At 43.4% G+C, this 27236-nt stretch overlaps 1 protein-coding gene across 1 annotated transcript in view; it reads left to right on the forward strand.

Moving 5' to 3' along the window:
• The window catches only part of CCDC175 (coiled-coil domain containing 175), a 45341-nt gene that overhangs the window by 3675 nt on the left and 14430 nt on the right, over positions 1-27236 (forward strand). Inside the window, exons 2-8 of the mRNA XM_084630524.1 lie at positions 7308-7443; positions 8684-8912; positions 9871-9993; positions 11127-11236; positions 13534-13615; positions 18038-18174; positions 23055-23165. Of these exons, the coding sequence (XP_084486650.1) occupies positions 7308-7443; positions 8684-8912; positions 9871-9993; positions 11127-11236; positions 13534-13615; positions 18038-18174; positions 23055-23165 (928 nt within the window). The remainder of the gene's footprint in view (positions 1-7307; positions 7444-8683; positions 8913-9870; positions 9994-11126; positions 11237-13533; positions 13616-18037; positions 18175-23054; positions 23166-27236) is intronic.

A 27236-nucleotide genomic window follows, 5' to 3' on the forward strand; every position in this document is an offset into this window, starting at 1 on the left:
GCCCAATGAAAAACATGAATTGTTAGTCTTGGACTAGTTCCTTGTGGTGAGATGTCCGTGTCATAACATATTTACCACTGATAGCCTCAGCTGAGAGCTCAAGGACTGAATGGGGATGGAGGCTGCATATCCTTGTTGTTATCCCTGAGTAGATTTCTTTAGTTTAGGTTTGAGGCAAGTTGGCAGGGCTTTCTGACAACCAGGTTGAGCCCATTGTGCTAGGCACCATACAAATATATAATAAATGTCGGTCCCTGCCCCAAGAGCTTACAGTCTAAAAGACAAGATGTAACAGAGGGATGAGACAAACAGGTGGGTCAGAGTGGCATGAGATGGCGTAACATATAAATATAATAGGATGTGAAAATGCCTAGCCAGTAGTAGTGATCACAGCTCTCTACTTGCCTGGCCATTATCATTTTGCAATTTACCATATGCGTTACAGAGGAGGTGAGTTTTGAGGAGGGACTTGAAGCAAGACAAGATGATAGCTTTATGGATTTTGATTGGGAGCTTTTCTCATGTGTAAAGGGCGGCCTGGCAGAAAGAGCGTGTCAGAAAAGGGGAGAATTGGGAGATCAAGGCTGGTGTTGTTGAGAGAGTGAAGGGAGTCAACATTATGATAACAGAACAGTTACATAGAGAGGGGCTAAACTATCGAAGGTGGGGACTTTGTAAGTAAGGATAAAAAGGTTGTGTTTGATATACTGGAAACAGGGAGCCAATGGAGAGCCTTAAAAGGGATATGTGGCATAGTCAGTGCAGTGAGTCATGAAGATGATCTTAGCAGCAGCATTTTGAACGGATTTGAGGAGAATGAGGTCAGAGTGTTGATCACAGTCGTTAAGGCACAGGATGGTTAGGTCTTGGACAAGAATTTTGGCAATGTGGGCAGATGGATCACTTGATTACCTGTTCTGTTCATTCCCTCTAAAGCACCTGGCATTGGCCACTGTCGGAAGACAGGATATTGGGCTAGATAGACCTTTGGTCTGACCAGTATGACTGCTCTTATGAGAGGAAAAGTCGACTTTTGGAGATGTTGTGGAGGAAAGAAGTGGCAAGTTTTAGACACGGCCTGGGTGTGAGGGTAAGAGGACAGGGCCACGTCAAAGAGGAAGCCAAGATTATGTTCTTGAGTAACAGGAAGGATGATTGTGATCGAGAAAATAGAGGTCTTTGGTGGGGAGGGAGAATAGGTCATGTTAAGTTTCATTTGACAGCTGGATATCAGTAAGGAAATGTCAGAAAGACAGTATGAGATTTTGGGTTTAGATAGACTAAGGTTCCAGAGGGGAGAGAAATTTCTGTGAATTATTAACATAAAGATGGTAATTGAGCTGCGATTATGGATGAGATTCACTCAGAGATAAGGTGTAGGAGGAGCAAAGAAGGGGGCTGAGGATAGAGACCTGCATATATTGCCTTGTCATCAGCAGAATCTTCCTGTGAATAAAGAGTACTTTTCTGCATTTTGCAGGTTCCCTTTCTTAAGCCTGTGTTTGGTTGGGATTTACTTCCTTTAAAAAAAACTACATACCACCTTGTAAATGGGCACTATCCCGTTTAACAAATGGTCCTGAATGTAAGTATGCCAGAAAACTGGCAGATGCATTGAGTCAGATAATAAATGGCTGAATTTTTTTTATTTTATTTTTTTGCCCAAGGATGTGGAAGCAGCAGTTCATAAAGAGCTTTCCCGTATAAAGTTAGAGATCTATCATTCAGGACTTGGCATTCATAGTCAGCTGCCTATAGGCCTGCCCAGTGGGCCTCCTAGCTCAGCCTTTTTGTCTGCAAAATTGGGTGGGCAAGAGGAGAGGCCATCACCATGGAAAGCAGAGAGAGAGGGTGGGGAAACAAGGAAAGACATACTGAGGGAAGGGAAGGACGGCAATACAGAATAGGAAGGATACATTATAATGGTTTGTAAAGGGGACAGCGTTAGCTTTTGAAGTAAAAATGAGGGAGAGAGAGAGAAGACCAAATAAATAAAAGAAATCAAGAGGGAATCTGGGAGAGAGGACAGAATTAAAGCAATGGAAAAAGATAAAGAAAAATCAAGAAAAGACTTGACAAGCAGCAGTGTAATTAGTGACATGATTTTTATTTTTGCACAGTATGCCCTACATTTATCATGTTTCTGGGGAAAGTAGCTCAGAGATCTGTTGATCTGCAAGTGGTAAAGAGATTGCAATGACAGAATGTTGTTGTTGAAATAACTTGTCTCTAATTGCTGCTTACTGCTGGGCCTATAGCGCAGGGCCAAATTTTGCTGTGATTTACCTCCATTCAAGCCAACTATATCCGATGGACCTCCCTTCTGATCTCACTTACGTTGGTTGAATCATGAGTAACTTAATTCAAGTCAAAGGAGTTACACCAGCATAAAAGTGGTAGATTGTTAAAATCGGACCTAGAGACAACAGTGGGGTATGTAGGGTGTAAGTTAGAACTTGGCATGAAGGCCACTAACTTGACATAAAATTCTAATGAAGACAAGGTAGTTTGTAGTTTTCACCCAAGTTAGCAGGTCAAATAAAGAATATGGGCGAGCCTAGGGTTTTACTTTAAGTTAAATATTAAGAGTTAAGAATACACCATTTTTCCCAGTGAAGACAGCCTCCATTTTGTGGTCACAAGTTCATGACAGCCCCAGCTCAGAACTAGTACCCCTGTTTTATGGCACCTCAATAGACCAAAGTCCTTCCAGTTTTTCCTTAAGGATTGGGGCCCTCTGTGGACCAGAGGTCCTGACCATTTGCTGGATCAGAAAGAAGGCTATGGATCAGGTTACTACCAAGCTATTTAACCAAAAATCTTTCTTTGCCTGTTGGTCACTGGAGAATCCAGTTTGAACTAGATTATGTGAACCTCTCCGGGGGGTAGCTTCAAAAGGCATCCCGAGTACCTCTTAGGACAGGGGTTCTCAACATTTTTTTTCTGAGGCCCCCCCTACCATGCTATAAAAACCTGTATGGCCCTCCTGTGCCATGACAACTGTTTTTCTGCATTGAAAAGGTCATTGTTAAGAGGTAGCAAGCAGGGCAATTGTCCAGGACCCCACGCCACAGGGGCACCATGAAGCTAAGTTGCTCAGGCTTCAGCTTCAGCCCTGGGTGATGGGGCTTTCTGCCATGGGCCCTAGTGAGTCGAAAGTTGGCCATGCTTGGCAAACACCCTGAAACCTGCCCATGGCCCGCCAGGGGCCCCCAGACTCCTGGTTGAGAACCATTGTCCTAGGAAACCAGATTCATATGTATTGTCCCAAATAGTTCTTTGAAGATCTTAATTCTTCCCAAATATTGCATTAATTGTGTCTTCTTCCTAAAAAAGTTCTGTACAGTCCCACAATAATACATAAACCTTTGCATTTTAATACAATGAACTCCTAAACTACTTAAGCCTAATATAGTAGGGTTTAACTTAGTTCAGTAAGGTTTATCCAGTATTTTGTCATGTCTGTCATGATATGTTCCCCTAGAACTTTATACTTAATTTCTTATGTCTTTAATTTGAGGAATGTAAAAGGTGCTGCCCTAGTTTAGAACCATGAAAGTAATCAATTTAACAAATAGTTTTGGAATAAAGCCTTCTCTTTTAGAATAACACTTATAAAATAATGTAGCAGTATGAATAGATAATTTAAGGTTAAGGGAAAAAATTTGAAGCTTTTAATTTTATAATGTTTTCAATTTAGAAATACAACTGAAAAATGAAGCGTATGCATTCAGTGAGGAAGCTGTGCAGCACCTTGAAGATGCTGTTGAAGCTATTAAGAAACTGGTAACATAAAACGTGAAAGTATAAAGTATTTAGAGTCACTTGTACATGAGAAAGATTTACAGTGTGAAATGTGTGAAATTAATATTTTACTGTTGTATCGTAAGCAACTTTCTGTCTGAAGGTCATATTTTCCCATCAGAGAAGGGAAGACAACTCCAGCTGAAGAAGTCAGTGGAAGCTGTGCATGCACTTTGCAATGTGCACAATTTGGCCCTAATAATATAACCCAACTAATCCAACCCTACCAAGATAAATCACACAGCCAGGGAAAATGTGGGATTCTGTTACTTTGGAGCAGGGGCAGATGTAAGCTCCCAATTCAATGGGTGTACTAGACCACATCCAGCCCTGCTCCTGCTCCCCCTGCTCCCCTTCTCATCTCCCCCCAGGATGTAAGGAAGTTGCCATTGCAGCCTGGAGTGGGCAGGAGCGTACTAATGAGGTACCCCTGCCCCAGAGGCAATGGCACAGGCTCCCCCGCTTTCCCCACACCATAGCTCCCTGCCAGGCTGGACAAGGAGAACAGTCTGACTTGCCCCTTCTGCCCCCACACCTAAATCCTTAGTGCTCTCTGCTTATTCAAGGCTTCCTGTTGGTGCATGGCACTGAGAGGAGCTGTAGTGGGTTCTGACAGGAGGGACAGGAAGGCAGAGTTGGACCTGGATGCTGGCCATGCTCCCCCCAAGCAGGAGTGCTCCCTGTCCACCCTCTATACCTTCCTGCTGGCTCGAGGCTTCCCGCCGCTGCTTGGCACTGAGAGGAACTGCTGCAGGTTCTGGCAGGAGAAGGGATCTGGGTGCCAGTTGGGAGACATGAGATGCAGTCATGGAAGTGCACATGTGGGCTCGATGTCTATGGGTGCAGTTGCAGCCATGGACCCTGACTAGAGCTGCCAGTGCTTTGGAGAACTTCCCTAGGACTAGGACCAGTCCACACTTTGCGTAAGTGTATGCACTTGCACTGAAGTCAAGAGAGGAAGGATGCTCTTGTGGTCAATGCAATGGACTGGGACTCCAGATCTGGGTTCCCAGCGCTCTCACAGATTTCCTGTTTTGGTTTAGAGCAAATGATTTAGGCCCCAGTCTTGCAACGAGCTTGTGTACGTGGAACCTCACTGAAATTAATGGGGCTCCACATGAGTGCCAAGTCTGCTTGTGAAGGGCTCTTTGGAGGATAAGAGCCTTATTCTTTCACTTAATCCCCTCTGTATGAATGAGAAGAATACTTCCGTGTCTCAAAGGGTTATTGTGAGGATACATCCATTATTGATTGTGAGGTGCCCAGATGCTACAGTGATCAGCACTACAGAGAAGCCTGTATTAAAAAATAAAGCAAATAAGTAATTTTGACGTGGGTGTTTTTCCCTCTGACCCCAATGCACTCTTTCCTGGAGCAATTCTTAGTGTCCTTCACTACAGAGAGATGAGAACTCCCATATGCATGGTTAGGGTGTCATCAGTGATATTTCTTAACTGGGAATGGCTGTTCATAGATGATTGGCATCTGTCATAAGGACATGGTAGACATTTAAAGCCAAAGTGGTTTCAAATAAAATGTGTTTTAAAAAATCTCTTTAATTGATCTGCTGGTAAATGTAAATCTCTTATAAAACTCTCCTTTCCCACTTCAATACTACTCTAACTCACCTATTTCAACCCTTCTCTTCAGTAATTAATCATTAAGGCTGCAATTCTGTCATGGAGGTTGCAGAAGTCATGGATTCCGTGACTTGCCATGACCTCCATGACTTTTGCGGCTGCTGTGGCTGACCTCAGGGCCAGCTGTTCGGGCGCCCTGCAGCCAGCCGCACTGGCTGCTGCTGGAGCAGCCCTGAGGCCAGCCCCACTGGCCGCTGCTTGGAAGGCCTCAGGCAACAGGCCCCAGGGAGTACCTGAGCAGCAGTCCTGGGGGCAGCCCTGGGGAACGCCCAGACACCAGGACCTTGGAGTAGCCAGTGGCTGAGGGCAGTCAGCCCCTTCGGCCAGTGCAGGAGCTAGCCATTGGTCCCTGGGACCCCCCCAGAGCAACAGTGTTCTGGGGCTCCCCAGAGCAGCAGCACCCCATGCCCCCAGGAGCTGCTAAGTTTTAGTCAGGGGTATTTATATTGTAAAAGTCATGGACAGGTCACAGGCCATGAATTTTTGTTTATTGCCCGTGATCTGTCCATGACTTTTACTAAAAATACCCGTGACTAAATCTTAGCCTTATTCATCTTATTAATCAGCTTACTCATGAGTTATTTTTATGTCACTAGCTCAGTTCAGTAAAAGTGTTTTCTTTTTCACTTTTACTGCTAATTGAGGCTATAATTCCTCTCCAGTGAAACCTTCATATTTTCATTGTGTTTCTTGTATATTATTGCCAGCTCTTCAGTCTTTCTACACTTAAGAAGAGCAATGTGTACTGGGTGTAAGTGTAGGCATGTAGAATTGAGTATTTGAGGAATGGGTCTTGGGCTACCTCTTTTCTTTCCATCTTGCTTAGGCTGGTGAAGATAGCCGTTAGCAAAACTGAAGGGAAGGCACAAAAAGGCAGGTCAGGCATTAGGCAACCACCTAATTGTCTTGTAGGCAATCGCCTAGGTCACCACTTATTTATGGATCAGCCACTCTTCCTCACCCACCTCCAGCTGGAAGCTGTATCAGCACAGCATTGATCCAACCCTCCCTCCCCTCCCATACAGTTTCAGGGGTCTGCCCCTTTAAGAGCTCCTCTCAGCACTGACTCCAGCCTAGCTTTGATGGGTGCCTATTTAAGGGTGCCTCCAACACACACACCCTAGGGGTTCATAGCCAGGAGCTGACCTGCCAGTGTGCTAGCCCAGGATTTGAGGGTTTTTTTCTGACATTTAAATAATGTCCCCCCCCCAAAAAAAACCAGAAGCTGAGAGCCAGGATCTGCCCCAACAATGTTGTTCTTGCGCAGCTGCTCCCCCAACACAGCTTTTAGAGTGGGGAGAGGGTCTGTCCCTTTAAGAACTGTCCCACGTGAGAAGCCTTTTACCACACCAACATGGCTCTGGCCAGCCCTCCATGGGACAAGGTTTTTTGGAGGGTGGGAGTGCCTAGGCTAGGGTAGCCATGTATAAAGGGGGAGAATTAAGAGTTTAGTAGCCCCAAAGCACTTTTTCACATATTGTTCTGTTAAGTGATTGAGGTTGAATCTAACCTTTACGTGATCATCTATTTGTTAATTGTCAGGAAAAATTAAGAAGACATACCCTTGAACTTCTAGAAGAGGAGACTATAAAAAATAGTAATCTCCGTTTAAAACTCCAGAATCTTCCAGAAATGGTTACCAAGGAGTTGGAAGGTAGTGTCAAGTTAACCAACTCTGAGAATATAAGTGGGGAGACAAAATAGAAATAAATATAAATAAAGTAAGAGAATCGCAGCTGGGGACCTATAGTTGACAGTTCCTACAGTAATGCATTAAAGATTACAGAAAATAAGCCATATTCAGATTGTTGTTATACAGGTTTGTTTGGTTTTTTGCAACAACTGCACATGTTATATTTCTAGCTCTTGTTGCTGCGGCCCGTGAATCCAGTACTGCTAAGATAAATCAATTACAGACTGCACTGAAAAACATCACGTGTGAAATCGAATCACTGAATCGGGAACAAATCCTTTGTGAAACACAGAATGCTGCTATGTGGTATGTATGTATTAGCTTCAAGGTTCAGTAAATCATATTGATAGAGTATTAAGGAGAAATGAAATGGAATCAGAGCCTGGTGAATGAGTGCTTGTCCCTCGCTTTTGCAGCAAGCTGCAAATCTTCCTAGGCAGCTCTTTGCTGCAGTAGCAGCCCTGCTTTTGAAGATCTTGTTTATTGAGCTGCTGTCACTGCCTGAGCCTGATGCCATCTGTCCCTTGCTGTAATGATAGATTGGCTTATGGAAAAGTGTCTACAGATCTGGCTATGATGACAGCGGCAGAGGGAGAGCCTTCTGCCTGCAACAGTGAATGTCAGAGGACAGTCAGAAATAAGGATAGTTTTAAATTTGCAGCCCCAGATCACCACCTGTGGGAGAGAGCTCTGAGTTAGGTGTTTATGCTGAGATAGTCCCCTAATGCTTTGGGGGGCAATGCCATGCATAGTTGTGTCAGCATAACTTCCTAGTATAGACGCAACATACAGTGACAGAAGGAGGAGTTCTGCCAGTATGGGAACACCACTTCTGCAAACAACATTAGTGATGCCAACAGACCCCCTTGTCTGTCAGCACAACTGCGTCTACACTGGGGATTTTGTCAGCATAGCTATCCTGGCTAGGAGGTGTGAAGTTTCCACTTCCCTGAGTGACATAACTATATTGGTATAAACTTCAATTGTAGACCAGGCCAAAATCTCTGCAAACACCCCCTCATGGAGATTCCTTTTCCACATTGTCCCACTGAGATGTAGGGGCATTTGCTTTGTCCATGCCAGATTTTATGTTCCTGTCACTTTCTGCCAAGGAGCTAGAGTTGTTCAAAAAGAGATCATAGCGTAGTTTTTTACTGCAGGAAAACTGATTTTTTTTCATTCCTTCTGTTTTGGAAAACAGTTCATCTATTTTTTATTAAACTTTCAGAAAATATTCACACCTGAAAAAGTAAAACTTTGAGAATGTTATAAGCAACTGAAAATTAACCTTTAAAATGGACAGGCTTAGATAGTCTTAATGATAGGCAATTCTATATGCACTTCTGTACCTATATTTTATATCTATATGGTGCTATAGTTGTCAGAGTCATGAATGTAAGCTTTACTGTATTGAAAGGTAGAAAATAAAGGTTCAGGTCTAGAGCTACACTGCAGTGTTTTTACTGACTTCCGCAGGCTTTGGACCAGGACTTTAATCCTTATGGCAGGTATGCAGTATAATCTGTCTCTGATTTATTTTTGCCAGTAAGGAGCAAGAGTGGCTGTGGGTCCAGCATGAAGAAGCTGTAGCCTTACTGAACCAGCAGATGGCACAAAAAGCTAACACAAATATACTTTTAAATGAGTTTTGCAACAAAAAAAGGGATGCAGAACAAGAAATAATCAACCTAATGAATGCTGTGCAAGAAGTGAAAGATGTTCTAGCTAAAGAAATAAAAATATTTAATGATGAAAAAGAAGTGTGGGCTAGAAAGGTAAATATCATGCACTGTACTCCAGACTCATAAACGTATACAGGTTAATATAGCTGCAAAACTGAAATGGTTTTAGGAATTATACTGAAATGTTGATGTTTGTTCAGTGCCCAGCACAATGGGGCCCTGGTCCATGAGTAGGGCTCCCTAGTACTATGATCATACAAATAATAAATCATAATAATATTTATGCTAAACATTTTACACAGTTTGCTCTCATGGAGTCAAATTATGTCTTCATACCAGTACAACAGAAAAGTGACTTCTAACAAACTCTTTGTATTGGAGAGGGGGTGCAAAACACACACACGTGATAGAATTTAAGAGAATATAAGAGCTTTTATATACATATATATATATATATATATATATATATATATATATATATATATACACACAATTTCTTATATTCTCTTAAATTGCCTATTGAATTTTGACTCATGTTTAATTACTTTAATATGAGGAGAGAGAAAGGAGAAAAATATCTTTATTTTATAGCTTTTATATTTTGTCTTTCTTGATTTCTGTTTTGAAAAATGCCATAAAATACCTCTTAAAGGATGTTATATTCTTTTAGTTTGACAAAAATATTTTTCTGTAGAACAAATTATAGGCCCAGTACTGCCAGAACCTAATCACGTGCCTAATTTTATGCACTGTGAGTAGTCCTATGTAAGTTAGTGGGACTGTTTATAGCATATAAAACTAAGCATGTGCGTAAGTCTTTGCTGGGTCAGAGCCTAAATTAATACTGTATTTTAATGAATTATTAATAGGATTTTCCTGTAGGGTTTGTACACACAAATTATAGACAGTGCTCCTGTAGAAAGTTCTTTTCTTCTAGTATAATTTTTATTGAAAGGCTCCAGAGACTGCCCTATTTACAAATATAGAGACTTTCTTCTTTAGTTAAGCAATACATAGTAGCTTGTAAAACTGGTTATATTTTTAAATGTAGAACGCAAAGATGAAAACAAAACTTGATCTTCAGAAGGCAAAAACTTCAGGAAAAAAGGATGAATTTGAAGAATTGTCCAAAAAGCTATCAGCTGTGCAGTCTGAGATAGCTCAAAATTCAGCGGTAAGGAGAAAATAGCTTCTCGCAATAGAGTTCTTATTTCAATGCAAATTTTTACTGTAAAGGGCATCAACTTTGAATTTAGTAGCTAGACAAATTGGAGGGAGTTAAGAGAAGAGGGCTGGAGGGACCAGCTTCTATGAAGAAAGAATGAAAGAGCTAAGGACTTATCTACATCAGGAAATTAACCGGCATTATTAACCAGTAATTATTCCATAATAAAGTCACTTTTGTTCTGGAATAGAGTGTCCGCATGGGGGAATTATACCAGTATTGCTATAGCACAGTGGTTCCCAAACTTGTTCTGCTGGTTGAGCAGGAAAAGCCCCTAGCAGGCCAGGCCGGTTTGTTTACCTGCCGCATCCGCAGGTTTGGCTGATCGCTGCTCCAGGCCAAGGGTTCACTGCTCCAGGCCAGTGCCAGCGCCGATTCCAGCAGCTCCCGTTGGCCTGGAGCAGCGAATTGCGGCCACTGTAGTGCAGACATGGCCTTAGCTACCATTGCCTGGGAAGGTGATGTTTCTACAATGACGGAAAAATTCCTTCTGTTGCTGTAGGCTGCGAGCACACTGTGGAGTTGTGCTGGCACAGCTATGTTGCTACAGGACCCTGAAGGGCAGACATGGTGAAATAACACATGAGCATCACAGAGTGATTGGATTAGCAGCTGATGGGTCGGCTCATACTTCCTGATGGGTCAGCCAACTTGAGTTAAAAGCACTACTGCACTTGTTAAGGCTTTTGTGTGTGAACAGGTGTTGAGTTAGGGGCTAAACTCAAATTATAATTCAAGTTAACTCTGCAGCGAAGACAAGTTAGAGGATAGTGTTCGTAGCTCAAAGATCTTTAAATCTCTTTTGGTTACCACTGTGACTCAGTTTATTAACACTGTTAGTGATAAAATAGAGTACATATAGAAAAGCACTGGCTTGACTAGTACCTTAAATATCTTTTTTTTGTATATTGGCTAATGGTTTTGTTTGTGACATTTCAGAATAAATATTAAAAAGTTATACAAAAATCATATGCAAAAATTACATGGTCTTTAAAAAAGAAAAAAAGTAGCAGTAAATGAATAATGTGAATACTATTTATGGAAATATTGTATATCAGTACTAACTAAATTAATTTTAATAGACTATTTTTAATGAGAAAGTTCAGATAGCACAACTGAAAGAAAGAACCGAACAACTAATAATGGAATTAGAACTTAAAATAACGGAAAAGCTGGAACTCTGCAAAAGGAAGTAAGTGATTTGATTGTACTCTTTGCTAAACTTGTATCGGCATTTAATATTTCTGTAATCTTTAAGGAGTTAACAACAGTATTTTTTTGTAACCAGCCAGATTTAATAAATTATTTGAATAATTGAATATATGGAATGGTAAGTAACTTCAAGTCAGCTATTGTATTTATAAATGTAGCTTTGGTATCTAATCTGTTCATTGGTTGCACAATCCAGTGCTATTCCTGGGAATCAAACTACCCCTCTTTCTAAAATATTGCAGGTCACCTGTCAGTCTTTCTGTTTGTGTGATTGTTTATAAAGACAGAATGGCTGACTTCATTCAAAATAGCAATATTTTAGGGGCCAATCGAGTGTTCACTGAAGTCAGTGGGATTCTTTCCATTTATTTCAGTGGGCGCACACACACGAAAAGTAACCCAAATGATATATTGGTGAATTTGAGGTAGTTGCCATAGAATAAATATTCACATACAGTGTACATAGGGCTAGAATTGTGCCCAGCTGCTCCTCGTGTGTGGGCTGGGGAGGGTACACGTCACCACCAATGCACTCTGTTGCCCTCCTGCACAGCTACAATCCCTGTGTTCTGTAGGGCAGGGACACTCCTTCCATGTACTCCCAAAGGTGAAAGACACCCCAAAGGGGCAGGGAGGAAGCTGAGCCATGGATTACTTTAAATGGTACTACTGAGCTCATCATTTGGCTCCCAGATTACCCCGACTGAAGGGCGATAGTGAAATGTACACATTCTCAGTAATTTCTCTGAGCTTTTTAACAATTTTGAAATTAAGTGGTTTTTTAGTTAATGGAAAAATACAACATGGAAATTTTCTTCGCAAATCAGACTTCCAGTTGAAATCCAAGATCTTGCCTCCACCAATGGCCAATACCTGATGCTTTGGAGGAAGGCAAAAGCACCTAACCGTAGGGAAAATATTAATCCTGGGAGCTTATTGCCTTGAACTCTGAATTTTGACTACCCTTTTCCTAGCTGGCATGACTACGTGCATCTTTTCAAAATCCAGCTGCAGTCCAGTACCCGAACATGGCCCTGACCTGTCAACATTTATGTACATGCTTCATTTTATTACCATGAGTGTTGACTTCAGTGGGACTATTCATACTAATAAATTGAAGCACATGTATACATGTTCACAGGCTCAGGGCCTTTGTGACATGCTGCAGTGAATTTCACTGGCTGGTATGACAAAAGCATTCCCTTTGTATGATTGTTATATTTTATAGTCCCCAAACTGTGTGAGGTGCCTTTTTTGCTCTACATTTTCTTGCCATTATCTCTAGCTCCACCTCATATTATATAATGGGCAAGGGCATTAGTCAGTTAAGTTAAACTGTAGACCTGCCGTAGTATGTTCTTTCTTTCCCTGTAAATGGCACAGATCCCAAAGCCCACGCCACATGAGGTTCTCAGGTTTCCACATTTCTTTGTTATGAAGCCAGCAGTTTTTCTCCTCTTCCTTTCTTAAATTCTTTCCTCCTTTGTCAGATTTCTTACTTCTCACATTTTTCCTCTAGCTAGGAGGATGGGCCAGCTGGCTCCTTGCTTGACCATGGTCAATCCTACATGAGGAGCAAGGAAAGTGAATAGCTGTCATGCTTCTCCTGCACTCTCTAAGACACACAAGCACACAATGTCCATCAGAAGCAAGAAGTATGAATTTGTTTTCAATTTGAATTCCATCCACGAGGCTGGTATCACTGGGTATGTCTACACTGCAGTCAAAGGTGTGATTGCAGCTTGGGTAGGCCTCCTAGCTCTAATTTTGTGGCTAATTGCAGTTTGGGTAGGCCTTATTAGAACTAAATTGGTTAAAATTAGCAGTGAAGATGCAGCTGCACAGGCTTCAGTGCAAGCTAGCAACATGAATAGATACCCAGGGTCTCACGGCAGTCTAGTATAGCTCACACTGAAGTCTGTGCTGCCACATTTTCACTGCTATTTTTAGCAAGCTAGCTAGACCACAGCTAGTGCAGGTATGTCTACACATGCCGCTATCAGATCTCCGGTTGCAGAATAGACATACCCACTGTCGTTGGCTGGCTTTATCAGCTTCATAAGTTGTATATTAATCAGGTGTGTACCTGGGAAACGCCCACTGCTGAGTAAAAAATCTCTGTATTTGATAAAAGTTCAAGGTGTATTCAAAAAAATTGTATGTTGTGTTTACACTAAAGGTATAAGAATAAGACTACGTAATATTTAATGGCCTATTGGTCATAGTGCTTTGTTCATGTTCACTCCTTAATATGTCTGCATTGGCTTTGCTTCATAGATATAGCCTTGATTCTGACCTCCTCCTTTTGCAATCAAAAATTGCCCAAGAAAGAGAGCATCTAAATATTGATATAGCAAAGGTAAGAAGTAGAAGATATTTTTTTACTACTTCATTGGTTTTTAAAATATATGAATATATATGAAATGTATGAGATCTTGGACCAGAGTTTATGAAAATGCCTGAAAAACTACACCAACAGCCAGCGTTTCTAAAATGCGGCCACCAGTGGTTTTTCTTGCGACCACGGCCTCCTGGGCTGTGATTGGGGGTGGGGGAGGGCAAAGCAGCCCCCCTCCCTTGCCCCCCGTTGCTCCTGGATTAAATGCCTTGGTGTTGTCTGCTGGGGCTGCAAGCAGGGGTTGGGCCCTGCCCCCCTCTGGAGACTGCTGGGGCACAATGCTGGAGGAACAGGCAACTGGTGAGTTCCCCCACCTTCCCAAGTGTGGTGGGGCTCAGGCTTTGGGTTTCACCCCTGGGGTGGCATGGTGGCAGGCTCCGGCCACAGGGCTTCGGGCTCCAGCTCTGGACACACAGTTTCAGATTCCATCCCCAGCCACAGGGCTTTGGGCTCTGGCTTCGGGCTCTGGCCTCCCACTGTCTCCCCTGGACCCCCCCAACACTGTCACCCCTGGCCCCTACTTCTTACCCCAACCCCCCATCTAGGGCTTAATTTGTTCACAGGCTTGCCGGGAGTGAGTAAGCCTTCTGTGAAAAGTGGTACGTGTATGTTTGTTAATATCACTTTTTATAACAGGCTTACTAGCTAGCAATAAATAGATTACAATGATTTGGACATGTGTATGTGCATATTTATTTGTTTTTCCTAAAGCTAATTAAGTATTTTAGGAAAAAGTATGACAGCGGCCACCAGCAAGAGTTGATGGCTGCACTCTGAGGCCACCAAAAAATTTGTCCTGGAATCCCTCTAAACAGCCAACAGGAATCATGAATAAGGCTCAGTGTTTGTCACGGAAATCATAGATTCCATGACCTCGGTGACTTCTGCAGCAGTTAGTGTGCCTGGCTCGGGGGGCCGCCTGAGCAGCTCAGGCAGCCCCTGGGCCAGTTGCACCGGCTGTTGCTGGGGCAGTCTCATCCATCCCGCCCCCCAGCAGCAGGCATTTGGATGTGGGGGAGGGCCTAGGGCTGGGGGTTCAGGTGCAGGGCAGTGCTTACTTAGGGTGGGCTCCCTGGCAGGGCTACAGGAACTCCCCTCCCTCAGCTCCTAGCTCCACTGTGCCTCTGCCCGCAGGCACTGCCCCCGCAGCTCCCATTGGCCATGGTTCCCAACCACTGGAAGCTGCAGAACTGGGGCTTGGGGTGGAGCAGAGGCAGCACATGGAGCTCAGGAGCCGGGTAGGGAGCCTGCCCCAGCCTCGCCAACCCTCCCACCCAAGAACCCACAACGCTCCCCCCCCGCTGTGCTCCCCACTCCCCAAGCACCCACGGTGCCTCCCAGGCTACCCCCCAAGGCGTGCCCACCCACCCCACATCTTTTAGTCAGGGGTATATAATAAAAGTCATGGACACGTCATGGGCCATGAATTTTTGTTTACTATCCATGACCTGTCCGTGACTTTTACTAAAAATACCTGTGACTAAAACATGGCCTTAATCATGAACAATTGGCCTTCTTTTACACTTTCACATGATGGTGTGACGTTTGTAATTAGCTTTTGTATATAAGCCATTTTGGTGTATAGTACTATGAATACAGCGCAAATCTATTAGCCATAAATAACTGCAAAATACCTGTGATCTGATCTGTTAATAGGTATAATTTATATAAGCAGCATTATTTTATGTTGTAGTGTGTATGCAGAACATTTATTTCTTGATCAGAACTACTTTTTGTCACTTTTTTTATTGTTATATTTGTGGGTGCACTCTAGGTTAATATTCTAATATTGGACTAATTTTTTTCAAGTAATCACTTGGGCCCAGAGGCTGCAAGTGGGTGAGCCATCACACTTGCACAGAGCCTCATTGACTGCAATTGTTTGCAAAAGTGGGGCCTGACAAGGCACAATCCTTTGCATGTTCAGGGTTTAAATAACATTTGTTTTATTTTGATCCATGTTTGTTTTAGGGCACAGAAAACATATCTTGGGAATCAGACAATTTTTATAGCAGGTATTATTTTCGATGTACCCTGCTATAGCATTGTGTTTGAGTTGTTTACATAGGAGTGAAGTAATAAACTCTAAATAAATGGGTCCCAGTGCACAAGAATCAATGACAAAAAGTGAAATAGTATAACTGACCATGGTCTATAAATTGAGCATGTTTTCACCTTTGGATTTTACTGCTGTTTCATCCTCTCTTTTTTAATACATGCCATTTCCTTAAAACAGCTCTGTAGTGGGGCGGCTGCCCCACTCCTGCAGAACAGGGGTTAAAAGCCAGCCCTTGGAGAGGGCTAAGACTGAAAGCCGATAAGAAAAGGCTGATTGGGAAAGCAGCCACAGCTGCGGGCGGCTCAATCGGGGCCCAGCTGGCCCTTATAAGAGGGATGGGGGCCAGGAGCGGGAAGAGTCTCACTCTAGACCTGGAGGGAGAAGGGCTGGCTGCCTGGGAGATGAAGGTGCCTAAGCAGAGCAGGGCTGGGGAAGGGTAAGGGGAGCTCCCGCCTGGTAAACCCCCAGGCTGCAGGCCTTGGTGAAGGCCTACACAGGTACTGGGCTTGCAGAAGTGCAGCCCCGGGTTATGCAGAGATAACTGGTCCTACCCCCTTGCCTGTGATGAGTTGCCATTACAGACTGCAGTCTGCCCCAGTGAGCGGGGGCTATATGATGACTGGCAGTAGCCACTGAGGCAAGGTGGGTTTAGAGGGTTGGGGGTTCCCCTGGGAGGGGAGACCCAGAGTGTGGGGGTACTGCTGGGGCAGAACCCCAGGGTAAAGGGCACCGGGGTCCAGTGGCAAGCGAGACACTGGCCTGCAGAGGACGCTCCAGAGCTGGACATGAGCTAATTCCCAAGACGACCAGCAGGAGGCGCCACACCAGTGAGGCATCGCCTCGCTACAGGCTCACTCTTAGGCAAATGAACTTATTTCTCTAGTAGCTATCATCAGGTAAAATTAAGGACCCAAATTCACTGGTACAGCTCTGGCAGTTGTTTTTTTGTTAATCACTCCCATGATTCAAAGTAGATATAAACCTGACTTAACCAGCCAGTTAAATTGGGTTTGTGGCTTTTGTCTGGAGCTGGAGCAGCACAAAACGGTCAGAGTGGACTGGTGAATGTTTCCTAGGGTCTGTTCCAAAGAAGCTGTGCTACAATGGAGCTGAAGATTTGGGTGAAACAATAGATGAGGGTTATTGCGTGTCCCAGGTTGTGATATTTTCTTGGGGTGCCCAAGACTGAGAGTCACCTTGTTACCCACTGCTTCCAGTGAGAGGGAGTCTAAATTGTAATAACTGGGTGTCAGCTCCCTTACACTGCCAGCCTGTCAGCCACTCAAGCATTCTTCTCTGGGCTTATGACAGCCCTAACTTTGACTTGCAGATTAATACTAGATGCAACCCAGTCCCTGAGCTCCTCTGAAGTGTCCCCCAGTAGTATCTGGCTTCTGTCATGGGACACTCTCAGAAATTACCAGGTAAGCTGTTCCCAAGGGAACAGTATACACACAGCTTGACTGGTGCAAATCAGGATGCGGTCCTTTATAACATTCCTATGCTGAGCTGTATTTGTAAGGAAATAGTCATAAGTGTATTATCAAAGATTAAGATTTAAGAGATACTGAGTCAGGCTGATGGAAACATAAATGGTTACATAAAAAAACAAGTATAACACACTTCTTATAGTCTGAACTTAACTTTAACAGGCTAAACATCTGTCTGAAAGCAGTTTTATCTCACGCAAAGCTTTCTTCCAACATCACTAACCAATATGGCTAGGATCCAACTTTCATGAACACAAAAAGGGCTGTTCTTTTTGCTTCCTCGGTGAAGGATAAAAAAGATGTCTGCCCTCTTGCCTTCCTCTTATACGCCAAAGACCGCTGTTTTTGTCCCCATAGTCAGGATGACCCCTGAGGTTCTTTTCCTGGGATGCTGGCTCCCAGGTGTCTTCACATACTCCTGCTTAGTCTGCAGGCAGATTTGGCTTCCATTGTGTTGGCTTATCATGCTTAAACTACATAGTCAACAGAGAGACAGGTGGCTAAACGTCCTTTGTCTGACCCCAAACCTGTTTGTCAGCTCTACCTTGGACACCAATTTTGGGACATATACACAGCTCCTTAAATAGTATCTGTACATACATCTTATAACAATTATGAAGATAAGTATGTTATAGACTTTGCTAGTTGGTACTGAGGGTTTCTTAGGGTCACACAGGGGTGCTGTGAAGTTTAATTAAGTAAAAGTCTCTCAGATTTTCTGATGGAAGGTGATGTGGCAGTACAAAGTATTATTACAATGACTATTAGATATATGTAAAATAGACTGGGAATTAGAATGAATATTTAGTAACTATCTTTGGTCTTTATTTCTAGGCTAAGGAAGAATTAAGTACAGCTGAAGGCCTGAATAGAAAACTTAAACATGAAAATAAATTTATAAGTAGCCAGTATCGAATATTACTGGCGGAAGAGGAACACTTACATGCAAAAAGGGACGAGGCAGCAACAGAGTAGGTTTAAACTGTCAATTTCTTAATTCTGAGAATTAAAAGCGTTGTAGAGCAGTTTTTAAACTAAGAGCTGAGGGAAAGCCGACAGGTGTGGAGGAGCATGTGGTTTGGACAGAGATGTCCCGTAGGGGAGGATCTATTAATGGAGATTCTCTGTATCTTAGTAAGGAGGAGAGGATGGAATATGATAAAATACAGGTAGGATCTGATAAGAAAACAGCCAAATGAAAAAGAGTCCCATTCAGTTATTTCACATAATGGCAGACAGCTAAAAAGTGACAAATTTTTAAGTGCTTATATACAAATGCTAGAAGTCTAAATACTAAGATGGGTGAACTTGAGTGCCTCGTATTAAATGAGGATATTGATGTAATAGGCATCACCAAAACTTTGTGGAATGAGGATAGTCAATGGGACACAATAATATCAGAGAACAAAATGTATCAGAAAGACAGAATAGGTCATACTGGTCAGGGAGTGGCACTATATGTGAACAAAAGTGTAGAGTCAAATAAAGTAAAAATCATAAATGAACCAAATGGTACCATAGAATCTCTATAGATAGTAATTCCATGCTTGAATAATAAGAATATAGCAGTAGAGATATACTACTGATCAGGATGGTGATAGAGACTGTGAAATGCTCAGGGATATTAGAGGAGCTATACAAATAAACTCAATAATAATGCGGAATTTCACCTATCCCCATATTAACTGGGTACATATCACTGTGACAGGTTCCCCAGGGCACAACCTGAAAGTGGGGTATCACCGAGCCCTCTGTCATAACAACCTGGGCTCCCTCTCACACTATGAAGCTATGCCAAGCTGCAAACCTCTCCAGGTCTTGCACTTACACAGACACCCACAGGCAGGGACACAAGCAGCTGAGTTACATGAATGCTTCTCCTAGCCACTCATGAACCAACAATAGAGAGGCTCCAGCCAATTCCCCACGGCTCCCCAGCCTGACCAGTGTAAATTTATTACCCAGTTTGCCACTTCTACAAAGGAAAGCAGACATGTGCCAGCTTTTGTGCACTGAGCAGATTCCCCAAGCACTTCAAGGAAAACACACTGTTTTAGGTAAAATATAAAACAGATTTATTAACTACAGAAAGATAGATTTTAAGTGATTATAAGTAATAAACATACGGAATAAAGTTGGTTACCTAAGAAATAAAAATAAAATCACAATCTGAGTTCTATAAATTAGACAGGATTTCAATCAAGCCATGTCTCACCCTGATGGTATAGTTCCTTAATACAAAACCTGGGATTCTCCTTTCCAGCCTGAGACCGCCTCCCCATTTCAGTCTTTGTTCTCCAGACATGTTTCCAAGTGTTGAGTTGTGGGGAGAGTGAGGACAAATGATGATGTCACTTCCCCTCCTTTATAGTTCTTCCATCTTACTGGAAAGACCTTTTGCTAAGAGGTGCGTCAAGCGGTCTCCATTGTCTGTGTGCTCTCTCTGAGAGGCCTCCATTGTATACAGTTCCTGGAGTAGTCCTTGAGAGAGTGTATTCCTCTTAATGGGCCATTATCAGTGTCTGGCTGCTTCCTTGTTGCACCTGAAAGGCTGGTTGTGGGTGTTCCCAACCTTGCACCATATTTCAGTAACACACACATAGCAAAACTTCATAACTTCCCATACAATGATAGCACATACAGTCCAACAGGGTATTAATGTTCAACAGATCAAGACTTTTAAAATGCTACATCACAAGGCATACTTTGTACAAAGCATATCATAATCACAAAACTATGGTAAATATGGGGGTGCCAGGGAGTTGCTTTGGGCTACAGAGGGTCACAGTCACCTCAGGATGGGATGCAGAGATAAACTTTCTTGACATAAGTAGGGGCATAGCGAGCAGATCGAGGGACGTGATCGTTCCCCTCTATTCGACATTGGTGAGGCCTCATCTGGAGTACTGTGTCCAGTTTTGGGCCCCACACTTCAAGAAGGATGTGGATAAATTGGAGAGAGTCCAGCGAGGGGCAACAAAAATGATTAGGGGACTGGAACACATGAGTTATGAGGAGAGGCTGAGGGAGCTGGGATTGTTTAGCCTGCAGAAGAGAAGAATGAGGGGGGATTTGATAGCTGCTTTCAACTACCTGAAAGGGGGTTCCAAAGAGGATGGCTCTAGACTGTTCTCAATGGTAGCAGATGACAGAACGAGGAGTAATGGTCTCAAGTTGCAGTGGGGGAGGTTTAGATTGGATATTAGGAAAAACTTTTTCACTAAGAGGGTGGTGAAACACTGGAATGCGTTACCTAGGGAGGTGGTAGAATCTCCTTCCTTAGAGATTTTTAAGGTCAGGCTTGACAAAGCCCTGGCTGGGATGATTTAACTGGGAATTGGTCCTGCTTTGAGCAGGGGGTTGGACTAGATGACCTTCTGGGGTCCCTTCCAACCCTGATATTCTATGATTCTATGATTCTATGACACCTTACATGACTGCTTCTTGGAGCAGCATATTCCTGAAACCCACAAAAGGAGAGGCAATTCTTGATTTAGTCGTAAGTGGAGTACAGGTTCTGGTCCAAGAGATGAATATAGCTGAATCGCTTGGTAATAGTGACCATAACGTAAGAAAATGTAACATCCCTATGGGGAGGGGGACACCAAAGCAGCCCACCACAGTAATATTTAATTTCAGAAAGGGGAGCTACACAAAAATGAAAAATGTAGTTTACAGAAATTAAAAGGTACAGTGCCAAAAGTGAAATCCCGGCAAGCTGCATGGAAACTTTTTTAAAACACCGTAATAGAGGCTCATTTTAAATGAAAACCTGTAATTAAAAAATATAGTAAGAGGACCAAAAAAGTGCCACCGTGGCTAAACAGCCAAGTAAAAGAAGCAGTTAGAGGCAAAAAGGCATCCTGTAAAAAGTGGAAGTTAAATTCTATTGAGGAGAATAGAAAGGAGCATAAACTCTGGCAAGTGAAGTGTAAAAATATAATTAAGAAGGCTAAAAAAGAATTTGAAGAGCAGCTAGCCAAAGACTCAAAAGTAACAGCCAAAAAAAAAAGTGCATCCGAAGCAGGACCCCTGCTAAACCAACAGTGGGGCCATTGCATGATTGAGATGCTAAAGGAGCACTCAAGAAAGATAAGGCCATTGTGGAGAAACTAAATGAATTCTTTGCATCGGTCTTCATGGCTGAGGATGTGAGGGAGATTCCCACACCTGAGCCATTCTTTTTAGGAAACAAATCTGAGGAACTGTCCCAGATTGAGGTGTCATTAGAGGAGGGTTTGGAACAAATTAATAAATTAAACAGTAATAAATCACCAAGACCAGATGGTATTCACCCAAGTGTTCTAAAGGAACTCAAATGGGAAATTGCAGAACTACTAACTGTAGTCTGTAACCTATCATTTAAATCAGCTTCTGTACCAAATGACTGGAGGATAGCTAATGTGATACCAATTTTTTAAAAGGGTTCCAGAGGCAATCCCTGCAATTACAAGACAGTAAGCCTCACTTCTTTACTGTAGTTGCAATCAATTTGCCTAGTGCTGAACAGAATTATGACAGATAGATGAATGTGATTTGTTAGGGAAGAGTCAGCATGGTTTTTGTACAAGGAAATCATGCCTCACCAATCTACTAAAATTCTTTGAGGGGGTCAACAAACATGTGGACAAAGGTGATCCAGTGGATAGAGTGTTCTTAGATTTTCAGAAAGCCTTTGACAAGGTCCCTCACAAAAGGCTCTTAAGCAAAGTAAGTAGTTATGGGATAAGAAGGACGGTACTCTCATGGATCAGTAACTGGTTAAAAGATAGGAAACAAAGGGTAAGAATAAATTGTCAGTTTTCAGAATGGAGAGAGGTAAATAGTGGTGTCCCCCAGGGGTCTGTACTGGGACCAGGACTGTTCAACATATTCATAAATGATCTGGAAAAAGGGTAAACAGTGAGGTGGCAAATTTGATGATGATACAAAACTACTCAAGATAGTTAAGTCCAAAGCAGACTGCGAAGAGTTACAAAGGGATCTCACAAAACTGGGCAACAAAATGGCAGATGAAATTCAATGTTGATAAATACAAAGTAATGTACATTGGAAAACATAATTCCAACTATGCATATAAAATGATGGGGTCTAAATTAGCTGTTACCACTCAAAAAAGAGATCTTGGAGTCATTGTGGATAGTTCTCTGAAAACATCCACTCAATGTGCAGCGCCAGTCAAAAAAGTGAACCAAATGTTGGGAATCATTAGGAAAGGGATAGATAAGACAGAAAATATCATGTTACCTCTATATAAATCCATGTATGCCCACATCTGGAATACTGCGTGCAGATCTTGTTGCCCCATCATGATTGATGTGGAGAAGGTAAATAAGGAAGTGTTGTTTACTCCTTCTCATAACACAAGAATTAATGATAGCCAGCAGGTTTAAAACAAACAAAAGGAAGTATTTCTTCACACAATGCACAGTCAGTTGGTGGAACTCTTTGCCAGAGTATGTTGTGAAGGCCAAGACTATAACAGGGTTCAAAAAAGAATTAGATAGGTTCATGGAGGATAGGTCCATCAATGGCTATTAGCCAGAATGGGTAGGAATGCACAACCATTCTCTGAAGTGTCCCTATCCCCTGTTTGCAAGAAGCTGGGAATGGGCGATGGGATGGATCACTCAATGATTACCTGTTCACGTTCATTCCCTCTGAAGCACCTGGCATTAGCCACTGTTGGAAGACAGGATAATGGGCTAGATGGATCATTGGTCTGACCCACTATGGCCATTTTTTTGTCCTGATTTTTAGAGAAGGCAGTTTTATTTCTGAAGCTTTTCTTTTTGAAGAGTAAAATCACTTTTTATGACTGAAGATATAACTGATCTTTCTCCCTTGGTAGGCTTGAACGATTATCCAGTTGGCTGGATGAAAGACTTGACATTATGTCAAAGCGTGTGGTGGAGGAGCAAAACTTGGAGGATGAAGTTGAGAGACTCGAAGATATCTTTCAGTATGTCACTTTTCAATATTGACTGTATTAATGACCTGGCTGCAGCTTAATCATGGGCCCATGTGAGTTTGGGAAAGACTAAAACTTAAGTATTCAAAGATACTTTAAAGAGAAAGCCAAATGAGTTTATAAACCATACCAGCAAATTGGTATAAAATTACATGCAAAGAAGTCTTGCTTTTTTAGTTACCGATAATGCCGTCTGCAATTTATTATCGCCAGGCAAAGTACACACAAACAAGAAGATTAAGAACAAGACACTGATTCAGAGAAATATTATAGAAATAGTATTGAATACATAACTTCAAAATCAAACAAGTGTAATGGCTCAGATCCCAGTCCAGGCTAGAGCCCTTTTTTGGTGGGGCAAAGGGGCTGTAAACCTGCCCTAATTGGGTGGCTGAGGTTTTCTCTGATGTGGTGCAGTCCCTGGGTTGTGTAGACGTGGTGGTATAGCCTGCATCTTGCTCCCTGGTGTAGAGGATGTGCTTGGGATGAGTGTTCACGGAGCATTGGTGCACTCTTGTGATCTGTGGTTGCTGGCACAGCTTTTTGGGGCCTGTTATTGGCTGGTACATTAGAACAGCGGTTTTCAAACTGTGGGTCGTGGCCCAGTACTGGGTTGCGGAATGTAAGGCACTGGGTCACAGCAGTTCTGGTCAGCACTGCCAACGGGGCCATTAAAAGTCTCATTGGTGGTGCTGCCTCCCCACCTGTTCCCTCACCACGCTGCACTCCAGAAGCAGCTAGCAGCAGGTCCAGCTCCTAGGCCGGGGGGGCCACAGGGCTCCATGAAATGCCCCTGCCCCAAGCACCGGCCGGGGGGAGGGGGTGGGTGCCTGCGGGCGAGAGCTGCATGGAGCCGCTTGTGCACCTCCGCCTAGGAGCCGGACCTGCTGCTGGCTGCTTCTGGGGCGCAGCGTGTTCCGCGGTGCCAGGACAGGCAGGAAGCCTGCCTTAGCACCCCCACTGCTTCGCTGACCACGAGCCACTCAATGTAAGCCTGTGCTCCAATCCCCTGCTCCATCCCAGGGCCCCTTCCTGCAGCCCAAACCCCTCATCCCTGGCCCCAGGCCAGAGCCCTGACCCCATCCTGCACCCCTGCCCCAGCCCAGAGCCCCTTCCCACACCCTGAACCCCTCATTCCCAGCCCCACCCCGCAGCCCTCACCCCCGCACCCCAACCCTCTGTCCCAGCCCTGAGCCCCTTCCACACCCCAAGCCCCTCATCCCGAGCTCCGTTGGGTCACGGGCATCAACAATTTTCTTCAACTGGGTCGCCAGAAAAAAAAAGTTTGAAAACCACTGCATTAGAGCAACTCATCCAGGGGGCTAAAAACAGCAGTGTGAATCCTGGAGCTTGGACTCTCAAGCACATCTGACCATAGGTTTAAGACCCTGAGCTCCAGCCCAAGCGGCAACATCCACACTGCTATTTTTAGCATGATAGCCCTGTATAGCATGTAGCAATCAGAATATATTATCCCTGATCCTTGAATCGCTGTGAAATGACAGAATTATGCTCTAATAACTGTCCTAAATGGGCAGGTCCCACATGGGGGAGTGGCAACTCCTTGAACTTCAGCTCTCAGAGCTTATTTTTCTGCCAGAAGGCATGGTCTGTCCCTCTCTGCAGAAAAGGGTGGGGGAGGTCAGTGCTCTAAGCCTACGCAGAGGCAAGGAGCGCATCTGCACAGACACCCCTTGTCTTTTAACTGCCACCTATTTTCCTGGCTTCATGCTGCCTCTTGTTAGCGTGGTTCTGGCAGGAGCTGTGCTGCCAGCCTCTCCTTGCCTGCTGTTATCCCCCCTGAATCCTTCTCAGGAGCATTTCCTGGCACCTCATAAATATGCAGGTGCCCTAGTTATGGATAAAATGTAGGAAAATAATTGTTCTCACTTTTTATGTTGAAAAAGGAAAAGACCCAATAGATATAGTCTGATGTCTATCTTGGTATTTAACTTGAACTGACCCAACAGGATATACCTTCTGTGTATATATGAAATTGAGAAATAAAGGGTAAGGAATAGCCAAACAATGTTGTAAAGAGAAGGAAAATCTCATATTGAAGTACTCATGCAGCGAAGTCAGTAGTTTAAAAAATGTAAGGAATAAATTAACAAGAAGAGGAGGTGAACTAATTATCACTGTCTCAATATTATTTGGTTATCCGAAATAATGCTAGGAATCTCCTACAGAAGTGGTAGAAGCCCCATTGGTTAAGACTTTTAAAACTAGACTGGACCGAGCTCTATATCTTATGGAATAATCCTGCACTCAGAGAGCTGGATTGGAAAGTCTCTTCCATCTCTAATGTCTTACATTTTATTATACAATTCTGTGAACTCCCATTGACTTAATTGGCACTTAGTATTTCTCAAGATCAGCCCCAGTGTTATGTGCAGTGTTACAGGAAGGCAGCATGATATTGTGGATAGAGCACTGGATGGGGATTCAGGAGACCTGGATTCTGTTCTTAGCCCTGGAGTGCTGCGTGACCCATAGCAAGTCACTGCATCTCCGTATGCCTTAGTTTCCCCATCTGTAAAATGGGAATAATGATACTGATTCCCTTTTTAAAGCACTTTGAAGTCTGTTATGAAAACTGCTGTGTAATGTATTATTATTAGCAATTCCGTAGGAATTTAGCAAAGCTTTTGATACTGTCTCCCACAGTATTCTTGCCAGCAAGTTAAAGTATGGGCTGGATGAATGGACTATAAGGTGGATAAAAAGCTGGCTAGATCGTCAGGCTCAATGGGCAGTGATCAATGGCTCTATGTCTAGTTGGCAGCCAGTATCAAGCGGAGTACCCCAATGGTCGGTCCTGGGGCTGGTTTTGTTCAATATCTTCATTTATGATCCGGAGGATGGCGTGGATTGCACCCTCAGCAAATTCACAGATTACACTAAACTGGGGGGAGTGGTAGATATGCTGGAGGGTAGGGATAGGATACAGAGGGACCTAGACAAATTAGAGGATTGGGCCAAAAGAAATGTGATGACGTTCAACAGGGATTAGTGCAGAGTCCTGCACTTAGGACAGAAGAATCCCATGCACTGCTACAGACTAGGGACCAAGCAGCTAGGCAGCAGTTCTACAGAAAAGGACCTAGGGGTTACAGTGGATGAGAAGCTGGATATGAGTCAACAGTGTGCCCTTGTTGCCAAGAAGGCTATTGGCATTTTGGGCTGTATAAGTAGGGGCACTGCCAGCAGATCGAGGGACGCAATCATTCCACTCTATTTGGCATTGGTGAGGCCTCATCTGGAGTACTGTGTCCAGTTTTGGGCCCCACACTACAAGAAGGATGTGGAAAAATTGGAAAGAGTCCAGTGGAGGGTAACAAAAATGATTAGGGGGTGGAGCACATGACGTATGAGGAGAAGCTGAGGGAACTGGGATTGTTTAGTCTGCAGAAGAGAAGAATGAGGGGGGATTTGATAGCTGCTTTCAACTATCAAATTGAGTGGGGAGGGATAGCTCAGTGGTTTGAGCATTGGCCTGCTAAACCTAGGGTTGTGAGTTCAATTCTTGAGGGGACCATTTAGGAATCTGGGGCAAAAGTTGAGGATTGGTCCTGCTTTGAGCAGGGAGTTGGACTAGATGACCTGCTGAGGTCCCTTCCAACCCTGATATTTTATGAATGTATATGATAAGGAGCATGGGAACACACACACACACACAAAGGAGAAGAAGGGTAAAGTCTTTGTTTTGGTTTGTTTTTTAAATAGCCACCTGTACACAATACTATTGTCTGTAAGGGTTCTCTCAGAGAATAGTTCTAAAAATCCAGGAAAAATAAATCCACTGATGAGGGGTGAGCAAACAGAATTTTATAAATTGCTGAATAGCAAAATACTAGTATTATTTTGCTAACCAAATGTGGACAGAATATCAGTTAGGGCATGTTCAGCTGTCTCTGCGGGGCCACCCCACCTGCATACATTTTAAGTCTACTGGGGTGGCAGCCTGAGGGTTGGTGTAAGCCCTGCCCTTCAAGCACAGGAGAGTGTCCACTACCACCTACTGCCAAATCTTCTTGGGGCTTTGGGTAGTCGCTTTTCCAT

The sequence above is a fragment of the Lepidochelys olivacea genome, assembly GCF_965140295.1.
Source record: "Lepidochelys olivacea isolate rLepOli2 genome assembly, chromosome: 6".
NCBI lineage: Eukaryota > Metazoa > Chordata > Testudines > Cheloniidae > Lepidochelys > Lepidochelys olivacea.